The following is a 27734-nucleotide window of genomic DNA, read 5'->3' as shown; positions in this document are numbered from 1 at the left end:
AGTCTCCATCTGCAGACAGATTACCACATCATGTTTGACTTACAAATTTCATGCTCACTGCCTCAGTAAGGCATAAATATACCATCAAAACAGCAGAAAGAAAAAGTCATCCTATTTAGTAACCTTCATCCCCCAGCGATTTCTGCTAGCATTTAAGACAAAGATTAAACAGTGTTAGGCAATAGTTGCTATATGTACACATCACCTCACATACATCAGGTAACAGCTGCTGCATATACATTTATGAAACAGAATCATTAGCTATCAGATGCCATGAAGTTGCATCATGACCACATTATCGTGTGACTGCTGTATAGTCACAGAACATAGAGTAACTGATTTTTTGGCCTTGAAATACATACACAACCAAATACAACAGAAAAAGACAAAATAATATGCAATGACAAAACATCTGCAACTTCACCGGGTAGCATTTGTACATAGGTTTTTGTTGTTGTTGTTGTTCTGGAAGGCAGGGGTTTATGGGACAAACTTTTTTTTTTTTTTTTTTTTTGCTTTTTTTTTTTTTTTTTGCCTTTTTTTTGCCATTTTTTAATGCCAAAGCACAGAAATGCTCTGAATGGATGATACCAGCCAAAAGAGATGAGCCTAGAATTTAACAAACATCTTATTTTTTAAAATCGAAAAATATTCTTCTAAACTTTACAAGGTAAGAATAAGTCCTCTTTCTTGAAGCTATGTAATGGTACATGGTGCAAGCAAATTATTTGAGAAGAATTTCTGTGTGACTATATAACTGAACTGCTGCCCACTGAAGCTTCAAGCCTCCTGCATGACCCAGATCCACAAAATCAGATGTATGGATGTTAAACAATCATTTTGAGAACTACTGACATTTTTACCTTTATTAATATATTCAAGACCCATGCCTTACGCAATTTAATGGTAAGAAAACTGGCCAGTTTTATTCAGAATACTTATTTTCGGATACTGTAGCCAGCCTGAGGATGATACTAACACAATAAACCCTCACCCAGGGCTCAGTCCAATAGGTGATGCCACCTATTTCAGTTCTTATTTCACCACATTTCAATCTTCTCCCTTTCTAACTTTATCACTAACTTTTCACCAACTTTTAATCCAGATTCCTGGAAGTCTTTTCCCAATACTCTTAGCTACCTTTCCTGGAAAGAATAAAACATTACATTTGCTGTATAGACAGCACTTGTATCAAGAACTTCATGTTTCCATAAGTCTTATACTCTATTAACAGTCGCTCATGGAATAGTATCTGAATCTCAAATCATCAGGATTCATGCTTTTGGGCCTGGCTACACTTTCCTATATAGCACTGTATTTCAATTTACCTGATTCAGTGCTTAAATAAGATGAAACTACGCAGAAATATCTATATTGCTGCTTCAGCACATTTTAATATCAGTTTAGACAACCTGATTTTAAAACTACTGAAAGTCTTTTTTCTTGTTCTAACATGTACTGGAGAAACACATTTCTGATTATTTTCTTCCAGCACACTTACTTGATCATAAAAAAAAAAAAACACATGCCACACAACATTTACTATTTAGCTCAGATAATTAAGCTCCTGTAAGCTCTACTGATCTCATCCCAGCAACATTAAAATAGCTTGCCAAACACAACCAGGAGACTGTTTGAATGGAGATTCAATCTGGCAACTCTATAAAAGTGGAGATCTGTCAGGATGGAATGTAACAGATGGGACAGAGATACTTGGTCCCTTTATACGTGGTAAAATTTCTATGCACAAAGAACTGATAATGTCAGTTCTACTGAAAAGAAGATTCTACTCTTCTAGATCACTTTTTGTTTCAGTCCAACCCAATTTTATTCATTCAGTGCATTTTGGTAACTGTAAAAGAAACTAATGATTTTCTTATACTTTCTACAAAACACACACACTTTTCAATCAACTTCAGGGTTATAAAATGGTTATCAGGTTGTAAGACTATGTGGATATGATCATCATTGAAAGCACCAGAATAAAAAAAGACCTGGCAAGAGAAAGAACTGAACTCAAAGCTATCAGTATTTGCAGCTTTAATAAGACAACAAGCTAATACATTCATCATTTCAGGACTTCAATTATTTAATTTTTTGGTATGTTTTAAGCAATAAACACATACACAAACAAAGACTAAGACTGGGAAGTAAAAAAGAAGGTAAGATTGCACATAGAATTCTGTTTGTACACAGAAAAGCATTAATTTAGTGGAGGTGCTCTTTTCACATGAAATTTTGAATGTGTGTAGACTTTTGACATTTGTCGTCTCCTGTGGCAACAAGCTCTGCATGTTGACTGTGTTATAAAAGTATCGTATCTACCTTCATTTTTAATTTGTCACTTGGTAGCTTACATCAATGGTTCCTATTTATTTGGATATATAGAATGGTTAATCCACTCATGCCACGGGTAGCTGATTTTAGAGACATCAGTCACTTCACATTATTTCCCTTGCCCAGCCTGAAAAACCCGGCTGAAGGAAGTCTGGAAGGTCACTTTGTCAGGTTTCCCACTCCAGAGGCTGTTGTCAGCACCTAAGATTACTGTGGCTGTGTCTAAACAACTGTATGGAATTCTCATCCTTCCAAACCAGGATACCTCTTCAAGAGCTGCACTACTCTCTCATGGTAAAAATGCTCTTCCTGATGTCAGACATGAACTTCCCACATCATAACCCACAGCCATTGTCCCTTTTTCTATTTAAGAAGTTAGCTCTCATCTTTGTAACTCCACACCTTTACAGAGAAGCTATTTCTTAATTTTGATCTCTTTCTTGCACTTTACTAGACTGCAAAGGGGAGGGAGAGGGTATGACTTGCATGCAGTGTTGAAAATGTAGTTATACTGTAGACTTGTACAGTGGTGTAACATTTTATGGTTTGTTCCTTATTCTTTTCTTAAAAGCCTCAGACATTTCCATCAATTCCTTGCAGCAAAAGGTCCCATGCAACTCTATGACTACTCTGAACCTTCATGAAACCATCATCTACACTATTTATTCTTTGACAAGAATCACTTCACATCAATAATGTTTAAAGTCCAGGGACTGAAGACTATGTAAAGACACAATGCACTAAGAGAGGCCAAGATTTAAAAAACCTGCTGATGATTAAATGAAGTCACTTACTGTATTTTAATAGTTTCCAGCAGAGCTTCTCCATCAGTCATGAGTATCTGCCATTACTATGTAAAAAACATACTAAGTCCCATACTTTTCCTTACAATCTTCCTTGACATCTAAAATAAGACTAAACTTCCCACAGTGAAATGTTGAAAATTATCCTCCAATTTATCTATTTTAAACTCCAGAACTGTTATACAATGCTCAGCACTTAAATGAACTGGTAAGTATTTTAAAAGCTGAGTAGGCTTACTCACCTTGAAAAGTCAGCACACAGTTAACAGTTGATCCTTCCACATAATTTTCTGGCATAGGTGACCAAAGAAATGTGTAATAATCTCTTGCTGTACTCCAACCAACCTAAAATTAAATAAACCACAACAAAAAAGAATAAAAAAATAAAGAACAGAAAGAGAAAACATTAAACAGAGAAGTTTGATATTCACAGTTAAGATATCATGGTCTGGCCTTTACAACATACTGTAATATGCATATTTCTGCTTCAAAATGCAATAAAAAGATACTTAACAATGTTTACAAATCAGGAATATTTTAACAAGCATGTCAAAGATTTAGCATTAATTTTATTAAGCTTGTTACCTAAGGTAGTAAATGGGTCTAAGGCAATAAAAGGGTCTATATAAAGCAAAACACCAGACAGTTTTCACTATATGTTAAACTATTTGGTACAATTTTTTTTCTATAATGATACACATTTCTATATCAAAAATACAAAAATATTAATTCCTGATATTATAATGAAATCTCCTTAGTGTAGGTTCTGCCAATGTTGACTCTTCTGTGTCCACAGTCCAACTGATTCATCAGAAAACAAAAAGGGGGGGGGATAAAAAAAAAACTTTCTGTCTCTGTGGCACTCAATAAAGAAGGATGCAGGACACACTCTATGGTGTGAAAAGGAAAGGATCAATCCTGGTTTATTTTGCGTGTTCCTTTTTACAGGGTTTTTAAAGACCATCCCCTGTCTAATTGGTCAGTAACAAGTTGTTACTCTGTATTGATTAGTCACTCAAATCCCCGGTGTGTATGCACAGGAAATGTTGTTTGTGAGAGATAGTTTTCATTTTTCTAACAGTGTAAAAACAGTTTATACAGGTGGCTAGTGTTTTTTACAGTCTTAGAGCTCTTTCTCAGGGAAAGCAGGTTGTTTTCTACAGTCCTAGATTTCTTTCTCAGGGAAAACAAGTTTTTTTTACTGCTGCAGAACTCTGTTCTCATGAAGAGCTGTCAGCTTTCTCATGGCTTCTATCAGCTCAAGTCAGGATTCAGTCTGTAGGCCTTTGGCCTGCTGTTTCACCACCACAGCTTTCTATGCTACTGAAAACATCACAATTGACACTTGAACTTTTCTGACAACTTCTGCAATGCTAAAGACCAGCATTTCAGTGTCATGCTAACTCTCTCATACATAAACGCTATGTCTGGAAAGAAAAAAAATGGATCTGCATGAAAACATAACTCAGCTAAGTCAGCACAGTCTTCTGCTAACTTCAAAAACCCTCTGCTTTCAGAGTTTTCCTAAGAGTGCAGCTCTGTACAGTGGTGAGCCACTTCAGAGAAGCTGTGGATGCCCCATCTCTGGAAGTGTTCAAGGTCAGGCTGGATGGAGCTCTGAGCAACAAAGTCTAGTGAGAGGTGTCCCTGCCCTAAGCAGGAGGCTTGAAACTACATCTTCTTTAACATCCCTTCCAACCCAGGTCATTCTATGAGCCTATGATTCTACCCTCTGAAGACATACATCCCAACAGGCTTGAAATACATGCAACTGAACCAGAAAGCCAAAGCAACTGTGTAAAAAATGGATTTTAATAATACCATAATAGCAAAGGAAAAGAAGAAATATATCTGATTTCGTCCACTGATGGAAAAAAAAAAATACCAACACCTTATCAAATGCTAGGTGTCGTACAGTTTATCAGTAACTGGGAATACTGTCATGGAAGAATTAAGATATGGAAAGGGAATAAATTGTTTCCCAATTTTTATCAGGTAAGACTGTTTCAAGAGGAAGAAGAAAAAAACTAATACCCACACACAAAAACCACACAACAACCAAGAAAAGATTAAGTTACCAATCATGATTTTCATTGCTTCAATAGGCAACACTTCCAAACTCCAAGTTACAAGTCTTTCTTTATAAAGAATACATTGCAGCAGTGTATTTTAAAAGCAATAATAGCTGGGTTTTAAAGGAATTTAAAGGAATTTAAAAAGCAAAAAAAGGAGAACATGTTTAGGTAGGCAAAGGTAAAGAGAACATCAGAGGTAAAAGTAATTCAACAGCAAAGCAGCAATTATATATGTATATAAGCATACATTTCATGTATGGAAATTAATACACAGCATTACTAAAAAAAAAAACTGAATAGATTATTCCATAGATATCCATTCACTTCTTCACTTTTTATTAAAAATATGGATGAAACTAATGTTGGAGATGATGGAGCCTTTCTTATATTCTCAAAAACCACAGATTAACAACAGTGAAACCAGATGAAATTCTCATCACTTCTGTAAGGCAACACTTATTAAAGAGAAGCAGTGCAGATGCTCAACACATCCACTATAATGGAATCACCTACTACGTCTTAGGCCCATTCCTAGCAAAGAAGAGTTCTACGATATCGCCTAGCAAGTAGCTTTTAAAAATGTCAATGAAATGAGACTTCCTGGGGCTGTTGTTCCCACACTTTTAAATATCTCAGAAATAACAAGGAAAACTCTTCCAGTAACTTGAAGGTAGTAAAAGCACTTTTTTCTCGACAAAAGTTCACAGGAAACATTTTGCAAATTTTCACATTAGTCATGTCTTCAAATCCAACTCAGATGTTATTACCCATTTTTTATTCTGAACTTGCTTTTACTTCAGAAAAGAGAAGCATATACCATTATTTGCTGTCCTAAACTAAAGCACACTGCTTTCTAAATTTAGCTCTCGGTGAGTGAAAAGTCAACATGATCTTTTTCGTTTCAGAAAAGAAACTAAATTCTCGTGTCCAGAACAAATACTGTATAGAAATGAAATAATCTTTTCATCTGTTAAAAACCAGAATACATACACACTGCTTCTAATGCTATTTTCATTACTAAAATAACATTGTTCCTTCTGATAATTAACACTGGAAAACATAAGAGAAGAAACAAAATCCAGTGAACATAAACATGACAATAAAAAGTTTATTCCTGGAATTCTATCTTTTTATATTTTTCTTTGATATCACATATTGATTTATAAATTTAGTGATTTATCCAGAAACCAAAAGTTATTTTTATCAATACTCTACCTGCAGTAGTAATTGACAAAAGAGGTTTTTTTTGAGGTCTAGGTTTTAAGATTTAAAGGTTTCAAAACTTTAGCCATACTGATACAAACAAAAAGAATAATTATGTAGAAAACAAATAATGCTCCTGGTCTGTTTCTCAGCAGGTACTGTATTTTTAAGTATAACTGTAATCTGTGGACTACTGGTAAAGAGAAAACTGTGACACATCAAGAGCTAACAGGAAATACCCAAGGAAGTTTACCCCACAAGTATTTTCTGTAAAATTCCCCGCATTTTCTGTCATCCAGAATCTCCTTCCTCTGGCAAGGCTCCCTGTCTTACACTCTTATGATTATGACAATTCCATCCTTTTTTAATGGGCACACGCAAGACATCAGCCGGTGTGCGTTGCCCAACAGCTCTTGTCACTGTACAGAACTTCAGAAAATGAGGGTTTTCCCTGCTACACGCTGCACATGTCAAAATGTGACAATGCAGAGAAGGAAGTATGAACAAATGTCATCTTCCTCACAGCTTAATACATTTTAAAAGGGGAAGGTGAGTATTCTGCAGCCAAGCAAGTTAATTCAGTAACATTTTTCAACATTCTTCCTACACAACTATAAATATCCTTAAATTCCACAGGGTTATTTCTTAGATGGCACAAACAAGGAGCAAAGCCACATAATGATATACTGAGAATAAAATAAAAACCAATTTAAGTAATCCATGTTTTAGGTGTAGGATGTAGATATTTAAAAAAACAAAAGAAATCAGTTTTTTTATCAACAGGTTTTAATAAACTTTTACTTTAGTTCTTTGTATCTTTTGTCAATATTCTCTTTAATAAGCCTAGTACGGAGTACACAGTGGCTCCAAACTGCAAAATACTATGCTATATACCTACATATACATAGTCATAAACTTCTCTATGGCAACAGGTTATACTATCACAGATACAAGACTACAGCACACACTGGATGGCTCAGTAATGATTTAAATGTGATCTTTGACATAGGTATTTCTTTCAGCTCAGAAAGAAAACCAACAGATGTCTAAACTTTAACTAGGGTTAAAACCATATGAATAAAATTTAACACCGCTTAAGGGAAAGTAAATAAAAATTGAGACACTAAAACTGGTGGCAAAAGCTACAAAGGAAATCAATAAAAAGTAAAAAATATTAAGAGAATATAGGTATATTCATCAGCAGCCCCACAGTGAGTTTATATGATAAATAAAACCCTGTAGCTTTGGAAGCAAAACAAACAGCATCCTCAGCAACATTGGGCATATTAGCTTAGAAAAATAGTTTCTAATAGTTTCTGATTTCAGAATCAGAAAAGCTAGACTATTTGTCTTACTGCTGATGATACCAACAAAACCTTCTACCAATAATACAGACTATCTTCCAGGTTAGTCTCTGAAATGGGAGACAAGTCCAGATCCCCCACAAGAGCCCATTTAATGTGAACACCTTGCCTGTACTACACTGACAGGAGGAAAATGGCTATTGCAATTCTCAGGTCGATAAGAACAGGAGTTTTGACTATTTCAACTGCCCAAACAGCTGATATGCCTAACACTGAGCACCTTTTCTCATTAAAACATTGTATAGAAAACAAACAAATGCTTGTTAGAATGATTTGAAAATTTCATTCCTGCATTTGAAATTCAAAACAATGAAAAAAAAGCCATTGAGAGAATTTTTGTCCAGCATAAAATTATGTTTAAGTTTTCAATAATACTGTATCATTTTTCATTTTCTTCATTTACTGAACAAGTTGTAAAAATTTATGAAGATTGTGAAAATTATGAAAATTTATGAAGCTCCAAGCATATTTATTTACATTAATTGGAACATAACAGCTGTCAAAAGAAGGTAACAAGGGGAAAGATGTGGAAACCCACACTTAATTCTTGTTGAACTCATGTGAAGTTAACAGCTCTATTTTGGTATGAAGAACACATTCTTATGTACCAAAATATGAAATCAAAGTTAAAGTTAACTTCACATATCAGCTGGAAAAAAAAAAAAAAAAAAAAAACAAACCACAAACAAAAACCCAAACAAAACAACACCAACCAAAACCAAACAAAAACACAATCAACAAAAAGTCAACTACAAACATGAAACCAAGTTCCAGTCAAAGTATAAAGTATGTGCTGATGCACAGTAGTACTTTCTTACTATCAGAAACCTTAAGTAAATGAGAAATTTCTATAGGACACAGTGAGAAACTTTCTCTGAGCCAGGAAGATGAAAACAGGCACAGTTTATTAGTCCAACTTAAAAACCTGGCACAGGCCATGGCAACCATTACAACATCCACATTCAAGCACACAAACACCGCAAATTATAGAAGAACTCCAACACAAAAACTTCTGAAGTTCAGAGGAAAAAATGAAGTCAATGAAATGTCAAACTACACTTACTACACTTTGCTCATTGTGAAGCCTGAACTCAGGTTCATCATCTGATGAGCACAGCAGCCATCAGCACTGACTGGCTGTGCTGATACCATTACTTTTTAAGGAATTTACTGAAAACACTGAAAATATTTTGCTCAGAGTTCAAAACTCAAAAAATAAAAAACATTCTTAGTTCTCAGTTAAAACAGCACGTAAGACTTAGATGACACAACTTCCCTAAAGCAACAGAAAGAAAAAAATCGATTTTACAACTGAGTTAGACATAAGCATCTGCTACTCAACACATTCTTCTATATGTTCCACATTTAATTCTTTCAAACTCCACTCTGAAATACATTTTTTAAATTAGATAGCTGTGCATAAATGCAAACATTCTTGCCTTCCTTCCAGAAGTTAACCAAGAGATTAACAATCCAGAAACCAAATCCTATTTTCACCTTCTCAACCATGTTTTTAAACCAAAATATGACTACACATAATTTATCCCACAAAAAAGTCATATCCAGACTAAGTTATTATGTACAATGTATAACTGAAACCTCACTTAGTTTTCCCTCCATAAAATGGAAAGCTTTAATAGGCCATTACAGAGTAATACACTCACAATAGTCCTGTCTCCTACTTTTGAGCAAAAGATTTATTTCTATTTAGGACATCATAAACACTTTTCAGTCATGTAAACCAACTCAGTAGCCACAGTGGAAATGCTGAAGTCTGGTAAAGTTTAAGAGTCCAGCACTTTGCAAGTACTTTGCAAGTTGTACTGGGCAAGTAGGGACAGCTCAGCTGTCCCGTAATACTCACACTAGACAGGTTTTCCTTCTACTGACAAATAGACATGCAGTCATCACAAAAGTTTTTTCTTCTTCTGTGTTGCCCCACAGATACAAGCCCATTTCTTACTGCAATGTCACATCACACAGTGAGATTAGCTTTCTGATATTTACATTTCACCCACAGTATGTTGCAACAGAATACCTTGAAGAAAATTTGCCAAGTAGAAAAATAAGTGGGGGGATGAGGGAGGGAGCATAAATAGGGAGTGCCTGTCTGTATAGCAATAATGAGTTTACCCAATACCTGAGGGAAAATAATAACCATTTTATTTCACTGTATCTCCTTCAACTCTCATCTGGTTCATTTTACACAGCATGTAAGCTTTTCTAAGGCAAAAGCTCTACTTTACAACTCCACAGTGTTTTCAGTGTAAAAATTATTTCCAACTTTGTTTTCATTTCTTGAGTTTCAGATTAACATGGAAAATAAAATTTTTCTGATTTTCCATTTTGTAAAATTTCTTTCCTTTTATAATCACTTGGTAAAGTCAGTCGATTCCATCTGGAGACAGAGTGCCTTAAAGAAAGACCATCAGCATGGGAGGCTCACTTGGCATTTTGTTCCCTAGCCTCAGAAAGCTGTTACATAGCTGAAAGAACAGCAGTGTTCATTCTGCTATATTAACAGTGCCTGATCCATCTACACAACATCAACAAGCCAAAGAAGCAAACACCTCTTTGGAAAACATTTGTTTGGCTAGACCAACTTAGGCATAATCAGCAGGCCTTTACTATAGATATCTAATTACAATCCAATTTTTTTTTAAATCAGACAAAAAACCCGACCACAAAATTTGTCAGAGTAAAACTTAAGCCTTTTTTCTATTTTAAAAGGTAAATTAAATAGCTGAGAAAGAAATTTGGCAAAGCAGCCTAAATATTGCAAGATGACAGTTGCTGCCTCTGAAAAAAGCAAAATTACATACAGTAGATGTATGTTATACAGTTTAATTATTACTGACAAGATAAGTCAGCAGCCTTTCCATGCTTCACATGGTAAGAAACATTTTCTTTGCCCCAAAACACAGACAGCACAGGTATCTAAGCAAAACACCATTGGGACCAGTATCATAGGAAAAGACTTCTCCAAGCAGGCTTGCCTTAGGCCATAACCCTGAGTAAAGTAATGTTATTTGAAAGTGACAGCATTATCTGTGCTACTGTAACACATAATCTACAACAGGCAGCTACAAACACCAAGTTCTTCTAAAACAACTAGTAGATAGGAAAATGAAAACATCTGGGTGCAGCAAAGCTCATACCAGCCAAAATTACTGAGACAACACTGACATGCCATTGATGCAATGTACTTTTGAACACAGGCATCATCAGCAAATAATGGTATCTAGATAGCAGTTCTGAAAGAATCAAACTGTACAAAAAATTTCAGAACATGGACTTAAGGAAAAGTATTTATTTAAGTATTAAGTACACTGTAGTAACATTCAGGCAGAGACATTTCAAAGTAAGTAAGCAAAGTCAAACCTTGGGGGTTTTACTATGTCTGTAATCACCTTATACCACATGCAACTTTGACATAGCCAAGATGCTTAAGCCTTCACTTTAGACATAACCTTGCTACTCACGCTGGGATTAAAAGCAGTTATACAACAGGAGCCATAAGGTTGAGACATTCTCGGGTAGAAGATGGCTGCAAAGTACTCTAGATTCTTTATGAAAGGCTCTGATCTCAAAATGTTCTCTCAGTCCCAGACCCGAAGAAGTCCATCTCTGCTGAATGTTACAAACACGTACATTAATTTGGACTCTTGCAAACATATGGTATTTGTTGCAGTATCAAGGTACTATCAGTATCCTAAGTTATGATCATCTCTCGTTGGTTATATTTCTACCTCATAGTTCAGAGGAATGTGCCAAAATTACATTGACAGAATGCCTAGACCACAGGATCAACTTCCTCTGTTAGGTACAGATCAAATAAATACAGAAACAATATGAATTCCCTAAAAATAAACCTGTTACATATGTAAATTACTGTCCAAAAAATGTATGACAGAGCAAAGAGTAACAAAATTACTATTTATTTTAGGAGATAAGCATGAAAATGCATTTAAAAAGAGCAGGTGGGGTTTAAGTAAACTATTCCCTTGCTACCACATCCCCTAAGAACTATCCTTTAGCACAATCCTTTATTTCAAAATTGTTACCAGGTACCGACTACTTTCTTATGCCAATTCTACAACCTACCACACCAAATAGTTTTAGAAAATTACTGACACTTGGAAAAAAATGTTACAATTTCTTGTCAAAGGTAACATCACATAAATCCAGATTATCCTTCTCTTCATCTCATATAGAGACAGCAAGTAATGTTGCCAGGGACTTTCTTTTTCATGCTAAGTACTATTTACTTGTCTTTTCAAAGAAAGTAAACCAGAAACCAACAGAATCACTCCAATTCAGAGATATAGCAATTCTCAAAAACATTTTGAACTCCAATAGTTCTTTTCCCAACTATTTTAACAGCAGGACATACTGTGCACTGCACATTCCTGTATCTATCATGGCCAGCTGTGCAGTGATGATTCCATGCCAGAAAAATGGTATTTCTATATGCATGTGGCAAATAACACATCCAGATGTTTTGCTGTACTTCAGCATGTAATCTGTATGGAAATAATTGTTGCTTAAATTATCGATCTACAACAAAATCAGGATATTGAAATGACTCACACAAGCTGTACTATTATTTGCACTCCAAAAGAGACTAAATAACCCAGAGTACTATGCAGAGATAGTTATATTGCCTTGATAAAACACAAACACCTAGCTGTTTCTGAAGTCTCTATCACATAAAATGTCAAACTGTGTTACAAAAGTTTTTGACCACAGACAATTTAATTCTGAGATCTCCTATAAATAAGGACACTGAAAAGACAGAAATTAAGTTGATACAAACACACACACTGCACTATTGCACAAACAGTAGCACAGTGGCCTTGTAAACACCGAGTACTCTCTCTGAGCAAGAGGCACTTTTTGTGTTCAATAAGTTACTAAAATCTTCCCAATTCTGGTTACTCAGCTGTTCCATGCTTTAGATTGCCAGAATGTCGGCACTCAATTTTTAATTTTTAATTGCAGACATTAACAACATAGAAATTTAGAAAGAAATTATTTCCTTTTCTTCTCTAGGGGTACCCTGAGACAGTCAATATCAAAGCATGCCTACATCTTGTCTATCCTAGAAGAATGCTAATGCAGATTACTTAGAAAAATATATCAATTAGAACTGAGGAACAGAAAAGTTTTAATGGAGCAGTTAATTAATGACACAACAAGACAAAAGTCATTATCATAACATATGTATGATTGATTACGTGCTGATATTGCAGGGCATTCCAGCATACTTGTCTCAGCTAAATTATAACTTCAGAAATTCACAAAGTATTACGACATACCCCACAAGCACCTACACCTTTAACACTACCCTCTTGATGTGGTATCTTTATAAAGCCCACAAGAGTCCTTCTTTGTGCCTTTGAGATGTGGAGTAAACCTGTATCTCCTGTGTACTGAACATTTGACAGCCCTATTTTGCAGACATAAGCTCCAGACAAAGAGGTAGGCGCTGCTTCCTAGAAACCAAACAGGCTTTTCAAACACTTCTGCAAATCTGGACATTATGTATTAATAATGCAAAAATATCACTCAGCCATATGATTATTTAATTTTATAGTCATGAGATGTAGACTTCCCTAGCCGGAAATTAGGACTACCTAGAGACAGGCCAGTTTTGCAACCAGATGTAGTGCACACATTTGTTATTTTTCCTCATTTCAAAGGTTTAGATTTGGGTTACGTTAAAGGCCTCTCCAGATTCTGATTAACGAGAGATGAGCAGAAACAAAAAAAGAGGTCTTAGATCACTCTAGGAATCACCTCCTATGAAATCAATCAAGGATGGTAAGTCTTCTCACCTTTGACTCCACACTTGGAACCATCAGATTATCCGGCACAGAAACCCTCAGTAGAGGGTTTGAGTAATTTGATCTCAAATTCTAGTTCTCATAAAACTGCATGTAGAGGAATTTGGGCTCCGGATGTCCATGCCAAATACTACACCAGTACTTATCTGAAAAAAATGCTTTTTCTTCCTTGGTAGCACGCAACGATATAACTCATCAAGACCTTTTAGTACTTGATTACAGATGATTCTCCAGAGTATCATAAAAGCAAAAGAACACATAGCAGCAATGACAGACAACAGACTTGAAGACTAAGTCAAAACCTGCATTTGACTCCTCTCCTGTAGGGTACAAGTAAGAAAAATAAACACAAAACCAATTTTAAAAAGTATATGCAGAACTTCTGCTCTAAAGGATATCTTTATTATTGCACTTCCTACATCTCCCAGTTTTTGCCAGACATCCAATCCCAGAATTAGTGTATGCATTTAGATATATCTAGTTTTTAAAAAAACTGGTACATCTGAAATAATTCCCTTATATGCAACATTACTCTTTCAGTTTATGAACACTGGGTCTCCATTTTTCTAAGCAATACAAAATTACTTGCCTGGGAACAGTTTTAAACCTGTTACTGCCACCTCAAAGAGCCTTCTGCTCATTATTTCTGAAGTTCAACATTTAGCAACTTACATTGGGAACAAAAAAAAAAAAAAAATCACATTTCTCCTACAGCATATGCAGAGAAGTTGGTAGAGTCTTAACTTTCACAACTTCAAGTAAGTTGCTATTAAGAAGAGAACTCTGAAAAGTTTGAAAAAGAAGCTTCAACTGTCATCCCATATTAAGCAGCCATACCAATAAAGCAGGCATAGCCATTCCCATATACATCTTCCCAGTCCCCTTGTTTCCATCATAGTGACACCAGCACAGCTGCCCATTGCACCACGCCATGATCAAACTAAAGAACCAAGCCAGTTATGAAATAAGATGGTGAAAGCTGAAGGAGGAGAGTCTGTATTTTCCTGGCAGATCACCCTACTGATCCATTTCACTGTGCAGCTGCACTAACAGCTGGACAAGCAAAACAAATGCAATAATATAAGGATATATATAACCAATATTTACTCAAGGCCTTATTGTGGCTGAAGAAACACACTTGCATCCTAAATAAAAACCATTCACTTAAAAAGGTACCTAAATTTACCTATTTTTTTTTCAGTTCAATAAAAAAAATTCTTATCCAGCCAGTAGAGCAAACATGACAGAATACTGCTGAAGCCACTGACCCCTAAAATCCAACAAAAATCAACATTAGAACCAAAAACAACAATGCTCACAGAGTGCAGGAACAATCTTACTTCATATTTATTTTCTACACCAATCAGAAATTACCACTGTTTGTTGGGGTTTTTGGCTGAGGTTTTTTGATTTCTTTTTTTAACTAGGTGCCTTTTTCCTCTGTCCACTATTACAACACTAGTTACCTTCTGTGCAATCTCAGACAAAGGTTAAATGACACCAGCTTGAACAGATTTGTTTTCTAAGCAACTTATGCACTTCAAAAGGACAAAGTGAACTTTATTCCCTCTACATGAACAGTCTGTGAATCAACACTTTGAGTTCTCTCATAGAAACCCCACCTTCACTGCATACCAGCCAATATTGATGATCATTAATTATTGTTGTCATAATTAGTCAAGATTTTCTTTTGTCCTTTTTTTTTTTTCAATCATAGGCTCAATTTACTAACCATGCATTGCAACACATCATATGTGTTTAAGAGAAGTAAATGATAAAACCCCTTTCTGCTTTCATTAGGTTTCAAACCACCTCCAGGTGCTTTTTTATTTGCTCATGAACAATCAGTTCTCTAGAAGTCACTCGTTTTTCCGTTCAGATCACAGTACAACTTCTATTATCTATCCCAAGATGACTAGGTTTCATAGTTTATTTTACTGTAAACATTACATATACATATTTGTAGACACAGATATAGTTAGACAGCTGGCTCCATTTAATTCAGTGTACTGTAACTATACTAAGTATATTCAGAACACTTAGTGTAAGCTGATATAACCACTAAAAGAAAACCATTTCTATTCTTGCCATCTTGCAATGCTTCCTTCCCTTATACTGATGTGAATCAGGCAAACTGGAAATTTAGTTGGGGAATTCCATTTTAAACATCTAGTCACAAAACCATTGAGGTCTTAACCTCAATTTGATTTGCCACACAAGATCTCGTTTCACATAAAGAGGAAGCACAAGAAAAAAGCCACCCTGCATTAAAGATGTTTCTTTGAACGGTAGCACTACCTTATGCCAGCTCAACATGTTCCTCAAATGACTGCAAAAGTATTATTTGCCTCTGTTAAAGCAGAATGAAGTAGAACATCAATAGCTTAAGAAAATTATCATCACAGTCAAGATGAAATCAGATACCTGTACATTCTACACAGCATTTTGTGTAATCACTGAAAAACTGTTTCTCAACTTCTTTTTTCTTTTACCTAATTAGTAATGCTAGAGTCCTGCTTGATTGCCTCCCTCACTTAGGCCAACATACAAAGCCATTGCATTCACATTTCAATAATTTCAAGATGCTTACATGCAATATAAACAGAACCATCTATAAAATTTTGATAAAGAGGGTTTTTTTACACTTCACGAATGCCATGAACTAAACATTCAAGTGTTTTCTCAGTGACATAATTTGTCAAAACTTTGCAAATAAAACACATACACACTTATTTTTAAAAATTTCTTACTAGGGAAACATGCCTGTTTGTAAGCTAAGGTCTCCCTGGCACAATTTAGTGACTATACAGTCACTGCATATTGCATTAACAACACTTCTGCTTTGTTACACAGCACAGTATTTCTATATTGCAGAGGAGTCATTTAGCTTGAAAAAAGACTCATAATCTGAAGATTACAACAAAGTCAATAATTTACATTTTTAAACAGTGAACTGAGTTCTATGGGAAAAGTGCTCCAGTAATAAATTAGTCTGCCACACGTCTCCCCTCCCCGCTGCCAAAGCATCACTTCATTAAAGCCTGAATCAAAACTTCTATTACATAAAATGCAAATAAGGAATTTCAGCATCATCTATTAGGAGCTATACTGACAAAGATACACAAATCAAGGTCTTATCAGAAGTAGATATTAGAATTAATCAATTTCTAATCCCATAAATGAAACTTCACTAATGTTTGAAAATATCTCCAAGTATCTTTTTTCCAAGAATCCATTTCAAATAATTTTAGTGATCTATACTGTTCAGCCTGTTCTAGCAATAAAATTAGTCAGGGATGTGGGTCAGGTTATCTCCAGCTTAGTTTTCATTCTTTGCACACACATTTCACACACAGTATCACGTTCTTCACTCAGTCCACAATATTATTCTGTAACCACACATCTCTTCCCAAATAATTTCCATTTAATTCTGCACACATTAAACCTTCTCTTTATTCCAGCAGACTTCCAGCTGGACTCACTCCTCTAGTTTTGGTCTCCAGTTTGGTCTTTGTTACAAAACTGACACTCTAACAGCAGGAACCAATACATCACTTAAGTGATGTTGAACTTAAAGTTTACTGTTGTTGAGATTTATTTTTTTAACTTGCAAGAGAGCAAGCAAAAGTTTGAAAAATAGCAATAGAACAAGCATAACTTACCTTGAAAATACCAACCCAGTCTTTCTGATGAGGATGGATAAACTGGGTCAGAGTGTAGTGACACTCAAGATGTGTGTTTGGAAGGTAACTTTTCGCGACATTTTGAAAAATCACATGTGCAAAATTGGACGTCTGCAAAGTGCTAGCTGAAGACGGAACTTCTTGAAAGGATGACATGGCTGTCTGTAACAAAATTGTAGAAGTTGTTACTTGAACATAGTGGAAAAAATAGTGAAGTTACAAAAAGTAATCTAGTAGAATTTAATCTAGTAGAAAAGTCTAATAATTAGCTGCCCTGTTCTGAAAACAGAGAGCCATAGACTAAATTCACCAAAGTGCACTGCCTCAGCATCTCTCCAAAACAACCACCTCTCAGAATAAAAAGAGCAGTCATTTCAGCAATGACATCAAGATGGAGAGAAAGCATTGCTTAGCTGAATGCCCCCAGTATTATATCTCACTGACAGAAAGTGGAAAACAAAAGCAGTGGTGTGAAAACAAAGCAGGGTTCTAACTTAATGAAAGATTCTTAATGGATCTAGACGTGCTAGAGAAGGAGAAACAAAAGTTCTGTAGTTTCACGGCTTTAAACTTTTCTCAAATCTGTACTGCTCAGTGCTTTTCACAGCATTTTTACACATGAAGTTTTTCCTCCCCTCTCAGTAAAAGCATCAAAGTTCCATTCTAAGACATTTTTTTTAAATAAGAAAGTTTATGTAAACATGAGGGTTTGTTTGGGCTGGCTTTTTTGCCTACTTCTTCTTCAAGAGTTTTCCTGCCCCCTTTTAGCAGTCTGTGGGCATCTTTTATTATTCTCACTGTAACACATACTTCGTGTTTAGCTTCGTTACCATAAACAATGGCCTGCATTGATAGCAGGAACATTGAGGTATGCACACAGTTGAAGAGATTAACACTAATCAGTTGGACTGCAAAAGCTTTTGTGCTTTCCATGTACCACCTCATTCAGGATACATAATGCTACAACCACAGTAACACAAGATGCTTCATGAGTTGAAGAAGAACATCCCTTCCTCAGATTCGGCAATATCTGACAAAAATAGAATAATATGCAACTGAGAAGTTTCAAGTGTCTGACTCCATTGTATAATCAACATTTTGTCAAAACATTTGATATTAGGAGGATTAGGGCCTTATGTATCTGACATTTCTGGAAAGATGAGCTACCCTGTTCTTGCAATTGCTGTTGAAAGTAATTTTATACCAACCAAGCACATTCACACCTTGAAAGAGGTTACTGCCAAGTGTGTGACATAATATGCTACTTTCATTGAAGATAAATGTAGAAACCAAAACCAAAAGGAGACAGGCCACTGCAAGCCTCAAGTAGCTGAAATATAAAAATGTGTTTGTGCACCTCCTATAGCCTTTTAAAATTTCACCAGTTAAAAAATAAGTAGCGAAGACCTTGTGCTTTCTGAAACAAACTGCACTCTGAAGTAAACATGTATCCATCACCCAAAACAAGGAAAAGGTAAATAAAAAGGCTTTTTTAGTTTTAAGCCATCAATATTTTAAGCTTATTACTGCGCAATTTAGAGTAACACATGAAGTACATAGGGGCGGGCAGCCACAACATCATTTCAATGTATCAGATGTTAAATAAAAAACAGTTTTGTATACTGACCAACACGGGTTACAAGATAAAATACAAAGCTTGTGAAGATTAATAGATATAAAAGAAAAAAAAAAAAAAAAAAAAAGGAACCTCCATAAGCAAGAAACTGAGTAAAGATCAAAATACAGTTTTCTAGAAACGACAGGGTACACAATAAATCTTATCAGTTATGTAGCTTCAGAGTCCAGAATAGGAGATGTTACAGCACAGTAAAATCCTGAAAATTCCCACACATCTCAAAACAGAGGATAACATTCAAGGCACCTCTTAATTTCACTCTGAACTACAAATACATACAAATACAACATACAAATAGTATGCATCAGCAATTTTTATGGTTCTAAAAGAAAAAGAATAACCTTAATTATTTTCAATTGCAACAAATTCACTCATTTCTGGTAATTCGGTAACTTAGCCAAATAACATTGACATGAAATACTTTAATTTTCATTAGGTAGAATAAGTACAAAAAGAGTAAACACAACATTAATAATAAAAACAATTGATTTTTTTTCAGTAAATCTGTCTTTAAAATTGTATAACTCTGTCCAAGCAAGTATTACAAAGAAAAAAAAAAAAAAAAAAAAAAAAAAAAAAAAACAAAAAACCACAACCCCAACCAAAAGGAAAAAAATTATCCATTTCTGCACATTGGTTGTCAGCTGCCACAGCTGAGCACTAGCTAGACTGGTTTCCAACCCCAAAGCCGAACTGCTCACAAATCTAACTTGTGCAGACCAGCACAATCATCTGGGATTACTGTTGCCTGGCAGGAAAATCCCCGGAGCTTAGGTGATGCTCAGATCTACTTACAGTTCAAGGATAGTTATGGGGATGCTGGGTACTTGCTTGCTTAACTCACAGCTACCGGCTAGGCAACGGGAGAGGAGGAGGAAGAGCTACGCGCAGGCTTCATTACTGACATGACAAACGCTTCCCACGGGAAGGCTAAACGACGCGTTTGGCTTTGCGCAGCGGAAAGGACGGTGAAAAGGAGGAAAAGCTCGTCGAGCAGGAAAAACAAAAGCAGGACGAGCCGCACCACCGCAGACAGCTCCTCCTGGAGTCCTCCAGCTGCGGTCCCGGGCCCCCGACAGCCCCGGCCCCCACCTGCGCCGCCTCCTGCCCCTTCCCCGCCGCTGCTCCGCCACCTGCCCGACGCGGTCACCTTGGCTCCGGGCCTCCTTCTTCCCCCGCGGGCAGGGGAGCCCCGCCGGCTCCCGCAGCCCGGCCCCGCCGCTCCCCTGCCGACCACGGCCGGCCCGAACAGCTGCGGGGGCCGGTGGCGCAGAACCGCGGCCGCACGGCCCGGCCGCCCCGGCCCGGCCCAGAAGCGGCTGGAAGCCGGCGGGAAAGAGCGTGTCAGCCCTGCCCGGACCCTCAGCCGGCCACGGACAGCTCTTACCTAGGCAGACGCGGAGGGCACCGGGGACATCAACATGGGGCCTCCGCCACCAGCGCCACGCAGCTCCGCCCGTCCGATCGCGTCACTTCCAGCCCGGCCCTGTCCACACGGGGCGGGCCCCGACACGGATCCGGTGGGGGACCGGAGAGCCGCCCGGTGGTCTCCGCTTGCCTCCGGCACGCGCCCTCGGTGCGGCTCGGGGGTGCGGGCACGGCGCTGTACGCGGCGTGTGCCCGACCGGGCTGCTGTTACCTCCGTACAGCGCTCCCACCGTGCCCTCCCGTCTTGTCCGTGATTACAACATCACCTCTGTCGCACCGACTTACACCGAATTAATCATCTCCTCTTCCGTCCCACGTCAAGACACAGGCGTGCCGTCACCCTGTAGGTCACCGTTAATCTGCCAGCCTTGCAGGTCTTCCCAGGGCAACGGAGGGGTGAGATAAGAGCGACTGTAAACGCTTAGACAGGGTTCTGCCTGGGTACCTTGGCGGATCTCCATGAAAGGGCGTTACATCACACACCACACCGACTCGGAGAACCAGAGAAGCACAGAATTCCAACCTAATTCGTTTAGATTGGAAAAGACCTTTGAACTCATTGCGTCCAACCTTTGACCAATTACCACTTTGTCAGCTAGACCATGGCTCTAAATGCCACGTCGTTTCTTGAACACCTCTAGGGGATGGTGACTCTACCACCTTAATCACTTTAGTTGCCACAAGTTTATACAGGATTAATACCTTTTGCCGCATCTGATAGTTTTAAAACAATCTGGATTTAAATGGTTTGGGCATTAAGGCTTCTCTGACTATGCTCACAACTATTTCACAGGCTCCTCTCAATTTTCATTCAAAAGCAGCTCATAGAGCACTAACCAGAGTCACAGTGTTGACCAGTGCATCCAGTGGTGGTTGCCACTACAAACTGTCTTCAAGGTCATCTTAAATTCTTTGCTGCTACTATTTCTTACATGTTTTCATGTGTATTTTAAGCAAACAGGTTATGTGGAGAGACATAGTGTTATTATAAATAATATGATTAATCATTGGAATTACTGAGTTAGGTTTCTGACAAGTTCACCTGTTTTTTCATGGTCAATCATAACAGAAATGAAACTAAGCTAGAGCATAGAAAGTGTCTAAGTAATTATGGTTATTCATTGTACTTGCATTTTTGTTTCTGAAAACAGTCTTGTGTCTTAAGGTGTGTCACAGATTACTAAATTATCTTTTGATTTGTAGCCACAATGAATAATCTCTTACATCATGAACACATTCCATGTTTCCCTGGAAAGCAATACATTTCCTGCATACTATTAACTGATCATTTTAGGAGACACAAGAAGTGTATGTAGTGCAGTCTGCCCTGTAAGACCAGATGAACTTTTGTAATGGAAAATGAAACCAGTATCTTGTTCAGCAATAAATACTTGTAATGAGGTAGGAAGAGCTATTCCTTCTTATCTGAGCCCTCCATTTCTTCTCCTTGCTGCTCTTTGCTCTGTATGATGTGATAAAGGGCTGTCTAAGAGTCACAAGACGCTGTTCTCATGTGAGCTGGAACTTAGGAAGAACTCGGGGTTTACAGTCACCAGCAGGGGAATATCAGCGTTCGTGAGACGAAGTCGTTTTGCTTTCATTTAAAGCCATTATAATGCAGGTTTATGGGAATATGATGGGAAATTTGAAATAAATATTTTCTTTTGCAGCTAACAAAATTTTACATGTGAATGCCTGGAAAAACAAACAAACAACCCACTCCTGTTTCCTAATTTAAAAAAAAAAAAAAAAAAAACTTCTCCTCAGTTCTGAGTTTTTTAAGAAACTTGAGATATTTCCATGTTCACTTAATAAATGTTCATTCAGTCAATAAAGGCAGTTATGGTTTACTCATAATTCAGAATTCAGTTATTATTTCTATTGCTTACTGCATATGGAAGAGGTAAAAAAGAGGTAAAAAAACCTACTGAAATTCACATGAACAGTATAAATATAACAATAGGACAAATAAATCAAGAATTATCTTGTCTTTTCTTGTACTTTTATCCACAATTTTCAGGAGAATGTATTTTTAAACTTCTAAACTTGCTATCTTAACCACATAATGCTAGTTATATATATAATATAAAACTATTTCTGACTAAAATTAATGTGTGGTTTAATGTGTTCTCATGTATGCTTTTGCATGCTAGATTTAGATGTCAGTCCTATCCCTCTAGAATTTATAGATATTTTACAGAAAGATGCTGCAGAGCCTTTTCCAATTTTTTACTGCCATGTCAAGAAATGAAATACTTGACCAAAATGGACAAGTGGTGCACAGTGATCCCAGAATCAACAATCAATGTCCTTGTACAAAGATCTGAATCAAAAAAAAATGTGTCTGGAACTGATGATACTTGCACTTGGCTGAGAATTAATGATTGAGTGCCTTGATAAGTCTGATTTGCTAGACAGATAGTATGTCCTGAAATGTGATATAAATCTTCCAGGAAACTTGCTCTTGAGCAGAAAGAAAACAAAAAAAACAAAAAAAAAAAAACCAAAAAAAAAACCCAAAAAAAAAAAAAAAAAACCAAACAAAAAAAAAAAACAAACAAAACAAAACAAAACAAAAAAAAAACCAAACAAAAAACCCAAAAAACTAAACAAACAAACAAAAAAACCCAGCAAACAAAAAACGCAAACAAAACCAAAAATCCCTCCAACACTACTTTTCTATCCTTGCTTACATACTCTGCAAAATATTTAAAACAAAAAAAAAATGATATCAGCATTTCTAACAAAACGTTACTCTTTTGAGATTCTCTTAACACTAACACACTAATTAGAAAAGCTTGTTACAGGTATGATGACAATAATCCCATCTCCTTCTGGCTTGATTTTCAGCTTTTCAACTCCCAATTTCAGTAACAGGAAACTGGTTTTGTTCAAGCCAGTACTTTACCACAAATGGTATCGTTTTCATGTGCACCAGGATGTACTTTAAACACATAATATCGATGTTTAGCCAGTATTTATGCATATTCAAAAGAAAAAGAAACTAGGAATGCCAAGTATTTCTTAATGATACTATATATATGTATTTATAATCAAAACCATCTTTGTTTGAAGGGATGTCCAGAGCAGCTCAAAGGAGCATGTTGCTCAGGGCCGTGCCCAGTCACATTTCAAATGTCTCCACAGATGGAGACATTCCACTGTCATCTAAAAAACCTCTTTCAGTGATTGAAAACATTAATTGTAAAAATGTTTCTTTGTATCAATTCCCCATGTTCCAGTTTTGTCTCTTGTCTTGTTCTTTCACTGTGCACCTCTGAAGGGAATTCTGTTCATCTTTTCTACACCCTCTGCTTAGCTGGTTGTAGATAGCAATAGGCCCTGAGGCCGCCTCTTCTACAGCTGAAAAAAATCCCTGCTCTCTGTCTTTTTGTGTCTATATGCACAATCTCCAAGGAATATATGTCAAATACATTTCACCAGGGTATTGACTTGGAAATAAAAAGCTGGCAGAACCCTTTTTTAAGGGTCTTTATTTCTGAAATGCATAAATATGAGGACAAATATACAATGGCAAATAAAAATTTTGGTTGTGATAGAAATAGTAAATAAAGTTAAAAGTGTGTGTGAATTCAGTAACTGGATTTGAACATTATTAGATTCCAAATAAATTTGAAATTTGGTTTGGGATGCAAAAATTTCCCTGCTTTGTAATTATACTGAGACTTTACCAGGATGAGACTAGTCCCTCCTCAGGCATGAGATGAATGAGGAATAAAAACTGTAATAATGAGGAATAAAAACATGCAGTTAACCAGAATTGCCAAAGGAAACAGGGAGCAATTACAGACTCCCAGGGAACAGACTTTGGGGTGTTTGCAAAACATTGTTTTTATAACTACACTATCTTCTTCAACCTGTGAGCTCCAGTAATTTAGAGCCTTGAAATCAAAAATGGATCCCTGTCACATCTGTTTAACCTTGGATAGATGTGAACTTTTACTCAATCCAGAGCCTAATATTTTTTTCTTTCATTTGTTTATTTTCTGTATTACTGTAGTCTGAACCAAACCTGTGATGAGTTTTTGAACCATCCCTGAATTCCTCCCCTCCGAGGCCCATCTTTCTTTTGCATGAGTGACATAGAAATTATATATTTCTAGGTTTTGTTACCAGAGACAGGTACTTGATGTTGTGGATATTCAGTCTATTGGTATGACATGATGATATTGATGAAGTGTGGTAAGGAAATGCTTCAATTCTAATGATTTGATTTCATTTTGGTTTGACTCCTATTTCAACACTTCCAAGTTTTAAAAGTGTGGGCCATGTGAGATGTAAAATATATATACTGATGTCACTAATCGGAAGCTCTTTCTGGTCATGTTGTAAAGCACACTTAATCAACTTCTTTAAGATCATGTTACAGAAAGCTATTAACTATACTCTTAAAACAGTTAAATAGTTATAAATAATGTTTCTTGTTATGGCTGACAACACTGAATTGCCCAGCATTTAAGGGAACCTAATCACAGGGCAGGCAGTCTTGGCCTTCCAGTACGATGGTGTGGCTAAACTTTGGAACATATTAGAAATCCCATACTATTGCTAACATTTCCTATTAAGGAGAAAGTTTCTTTCTGTGTATTTTGGATTTCTTTTCCAACACTTAATTGCAGCTGATGAAGAAAAGCTATTCAAAAGCTGCCAGGATTTTTAAATCTGTAGAGTGAGATTGATGAAATTTGTGGGTTTTCCCAAAAGAATATAGGTGAGAGCAGACATGTAAATTTTGTATGTGTGTGCATGTATGTGTGTGACAGAGGAGAGAGCAGGAGCTTACTTCTGAGGTGTGAGACTTGGCAGCACTGCACTGTACAATGGGCACAAGAAACCGCACGTCTGTAAATGACTGCATTTGAATTGCTGTTACTTCACTGTTGGGTTACTTTATTGTTAAAGTGAAAAGGAATGTTTTCAATAAATGCAAATAATGAATTAAATGCTTGCACATACTGAGGCTTTACCCTCTGGTGTGTAATTAATATATGTGCACTGGAGACCCAGGTCTGGGGGAGTGTTTCATTTCTTATTTATGATGTTTGCAAGGGTTTTTTCCCTCCAGCATACCTCTTACTGGCATACACAGCACGGCATGTAAATGACCACTGAGTAGGTGTCACTGAAATCTTAGCAGATATAGAACAGGTAAATACCTTTGTTTGGTATGCTTTAGTCGATTTACTGTTTCTCTCAGCCTTTTATCTTTTCTATCTGAAAGTAATAGGAAGCTCCCAAATGACCAACATTTTGTTTTCAGAGGCAAGAAAACTGCATGTGGCAGGAAACAAACAAGCAGTGAGATTTAAAAGTTCTTGTACCTCAGAGCACAGCACTTAAACCTGAGGGACTGAAAGTAGAAAGGCACTTTCCACAGCAGCCTCCAGCATGCTTCTTATATCCCCTTCTGAGTTCCCCTCCAGCACTGGCTGCACCATTGACAGAGCACAGAGTGTCTGTATACTGTATCTGCATGAAGCTTGGCAGCTTTCCTATTTTCTCATAATGGTTTATGGTTTTCTGAAAGGCTCTAAAGATGTCTGTGTCTTCATACTAATGCTGTCTCTACCTCCTTTAGCCTGTCTCAGGCAGTCGTGTCTCCACCATTATATTAGTTTTTCTTGCTCCTTGGTTCCCTGAGCAGCTGTGCTCAAACTGGGGGGCTTGGTGCAGCTTCACAGTTCCCTGCTGAGACCGCTACCACCCGAGTGTTGCAGGAATTCTTTTTCAGCCTTGACTTGGCACCAAGGAAAAGGGCTATTGGGTCACGCACTGCACTTGTGAGAGGCTGAGCCTGGCCTGGATCTCAACACAGAGATCGACTCATGCTTTCCCCACAGCCCCTCATTCAGCTTGGAGATGGCTCTAAAGCTGTTGTGTAGCTATTTGTATGGAAAACTTCTCTGTCAACAGGTCTTGAGTCTCACCTTCTCCTGCTGCTTGAGTTCTGAAACATTATGAATTCTTAAATTCTATGAAAAAAATAATGACCATATTGCTACATACATTACATACAAATCAATTACTAAGAAACACAGTGCTAAAATGAAAATTTGTCTTTAATTCATCCCCCAATGATTTATTATTCTATAGTGTTTATTAATATTGTACAGAGAAGAATATGTTGGATTTGCTATGCAAATTTACATACAGAAAGTAACGTCAACTTTCTGGTGTTATTTGATCAGCACCATTCAGAAATGAAAATATATTCTAATCACACAACTTTCATACCTTCTCTTATTTCACAAATAAATTTTCTTGTATAAGGAATATTTTTAAAAGTCATAATACTGTAGAGCTTACATTTCTAGAATTTTCTAAAAAAAGAAACATATTTATTCAATGGCTCTCCCTTTTGCTAATAAATATTTTACATTATATTGTAGCCAAGCTAGCATACTTTGTTGTCCAAAATGTGGTTGCATGTTCTTATGTGTTGGAACTGGAAACTTTCAATCAAAATAAAATTTACATTATTAATATGGGTAACAACTCTTTTGAAACCACAGTAAGGTTACAGCCATGACATATGGCTTTAGTTCACTACATGGCAAAAGATCTGTTGGGCCTGTAATAAGTGTTTTGTACACAAACACCATGGTAAAAATCTGTTTTTACAGTGTTTATTTCCATTATCTTTGCTAGGATATGTCAGTGGACAACATTTGGTCTGCATATCTGCATATTTTGAATATACCATGTCTGTGCTGAAGGAGACTTTTTAATGCCTTATGAAGCTGCCTGCTTAGATGCTACCACTGAGGCCTGACTGAACTTGTCAACAGTATCTGTTACTTATACAGCCTGGAAGTAGTGCAGCTTTTCCATAAAATTGGGTGACAGATGTATGAGTCTGAAAAACACTAAGTTATCTTACCAGATTTGAGACCTTCACCCATCATAATCCACACATTGATATCTTTATTTTAGCATTCCCGGAATCCAGGCATTTTTCTGCCTGATAGAAGAGATGCCAAAAGCAAATTCATTCTGTAGTTCTCTCTCTCCTTCCCAGACCTTTGTTGACTTGTGTTCTCCATTCTGCTGCCATTAGTCAACTGCCAAGGGAGAATTCATTGAATATTCTTCCTAGTTGCTTTCTAAATTAAAATACAGCTAGTCTTAGTTTTTGTCACATTAATCACAGGTCTGCTGGGGCCAAATCAACTCGCTTGTCAGTGGGAGTTTGCACAAGCTTTCAAATGGGATGGATTGTCTCCCGCAAGAGAGAAAAAAAATCTTACAAACTGCACCCATTGCATGTCTAACATCACCCTGATTTTCCATTTACATATTGCTTTTTGATCATTTCACACTCAGTATTTCACTTAAAAA

General features: G+C 36.8%; 1 protein-coding gene across 6 annotated transcripts in view; it reads right to left on the bottom strand.

Annotated features, from left to right (window-relative positions):
- The window catches only part of TAX1BP1 (Tax1 binding protein 1), a 56522-nt gene extending 35787 nt beyond the window's left edge, over nucleotides 1-20735 (bottom strand). Inside the window, exons 1-3 of one of the 6 annotated variants that reach the window (XM_053970328.1) lie at nucleotides 20661-20735; nucleotides 17291-17473; nucleotides 3383-3485 (exon numbers count right to left, since the gene is read on the bottom strand). In XM_053970328.1, the coding sequence (XP_053826303.1) occupies nucleotides 3383-3485; nucleotides 17291-17467 (280 nt within the window). In that variant the 5' untranslated portion in view covers nucleotides 17468-17473; nucleotides 20661-20735. Of the gene's footprint in view, nucleotides 1-3382; nucleotides 3486-17290; nucleotides 17474-19742; nucleotides 20000-20334; nucleotides 20629-20660 lie in introns of those variants that run through there. The other 5 variants (XM_053970346.1, XM_053970310.1, XM_053970356.1 and 2 more) reach the window with 5 other exon arrangements.
- Between the last annotated feature and the right edge of the window lie 6999 nt (nucleotides 20736-27734).

The sequence above is a fragment of the Vidua macroura genome, chromosome 1, assembly GCF_024509145.1.
Source record: "Vidua macroura isolate BioBank_ID:100142 chromosome 1, ASM2450914v1, whole genome shotgun sequence".
Classification (NCBI taxonomy): domain Eukaryota; kingdom Metazoa; phylum Chordata; class Aves; order Passeriformes; family Viduidae; genus Vidua; species Vidua macroura.
The sequence above is the reverse complement of the archived record's forward strand: the minus strand, read 5'-3'. Positions and strand labels throughout refer to the sequence as shown.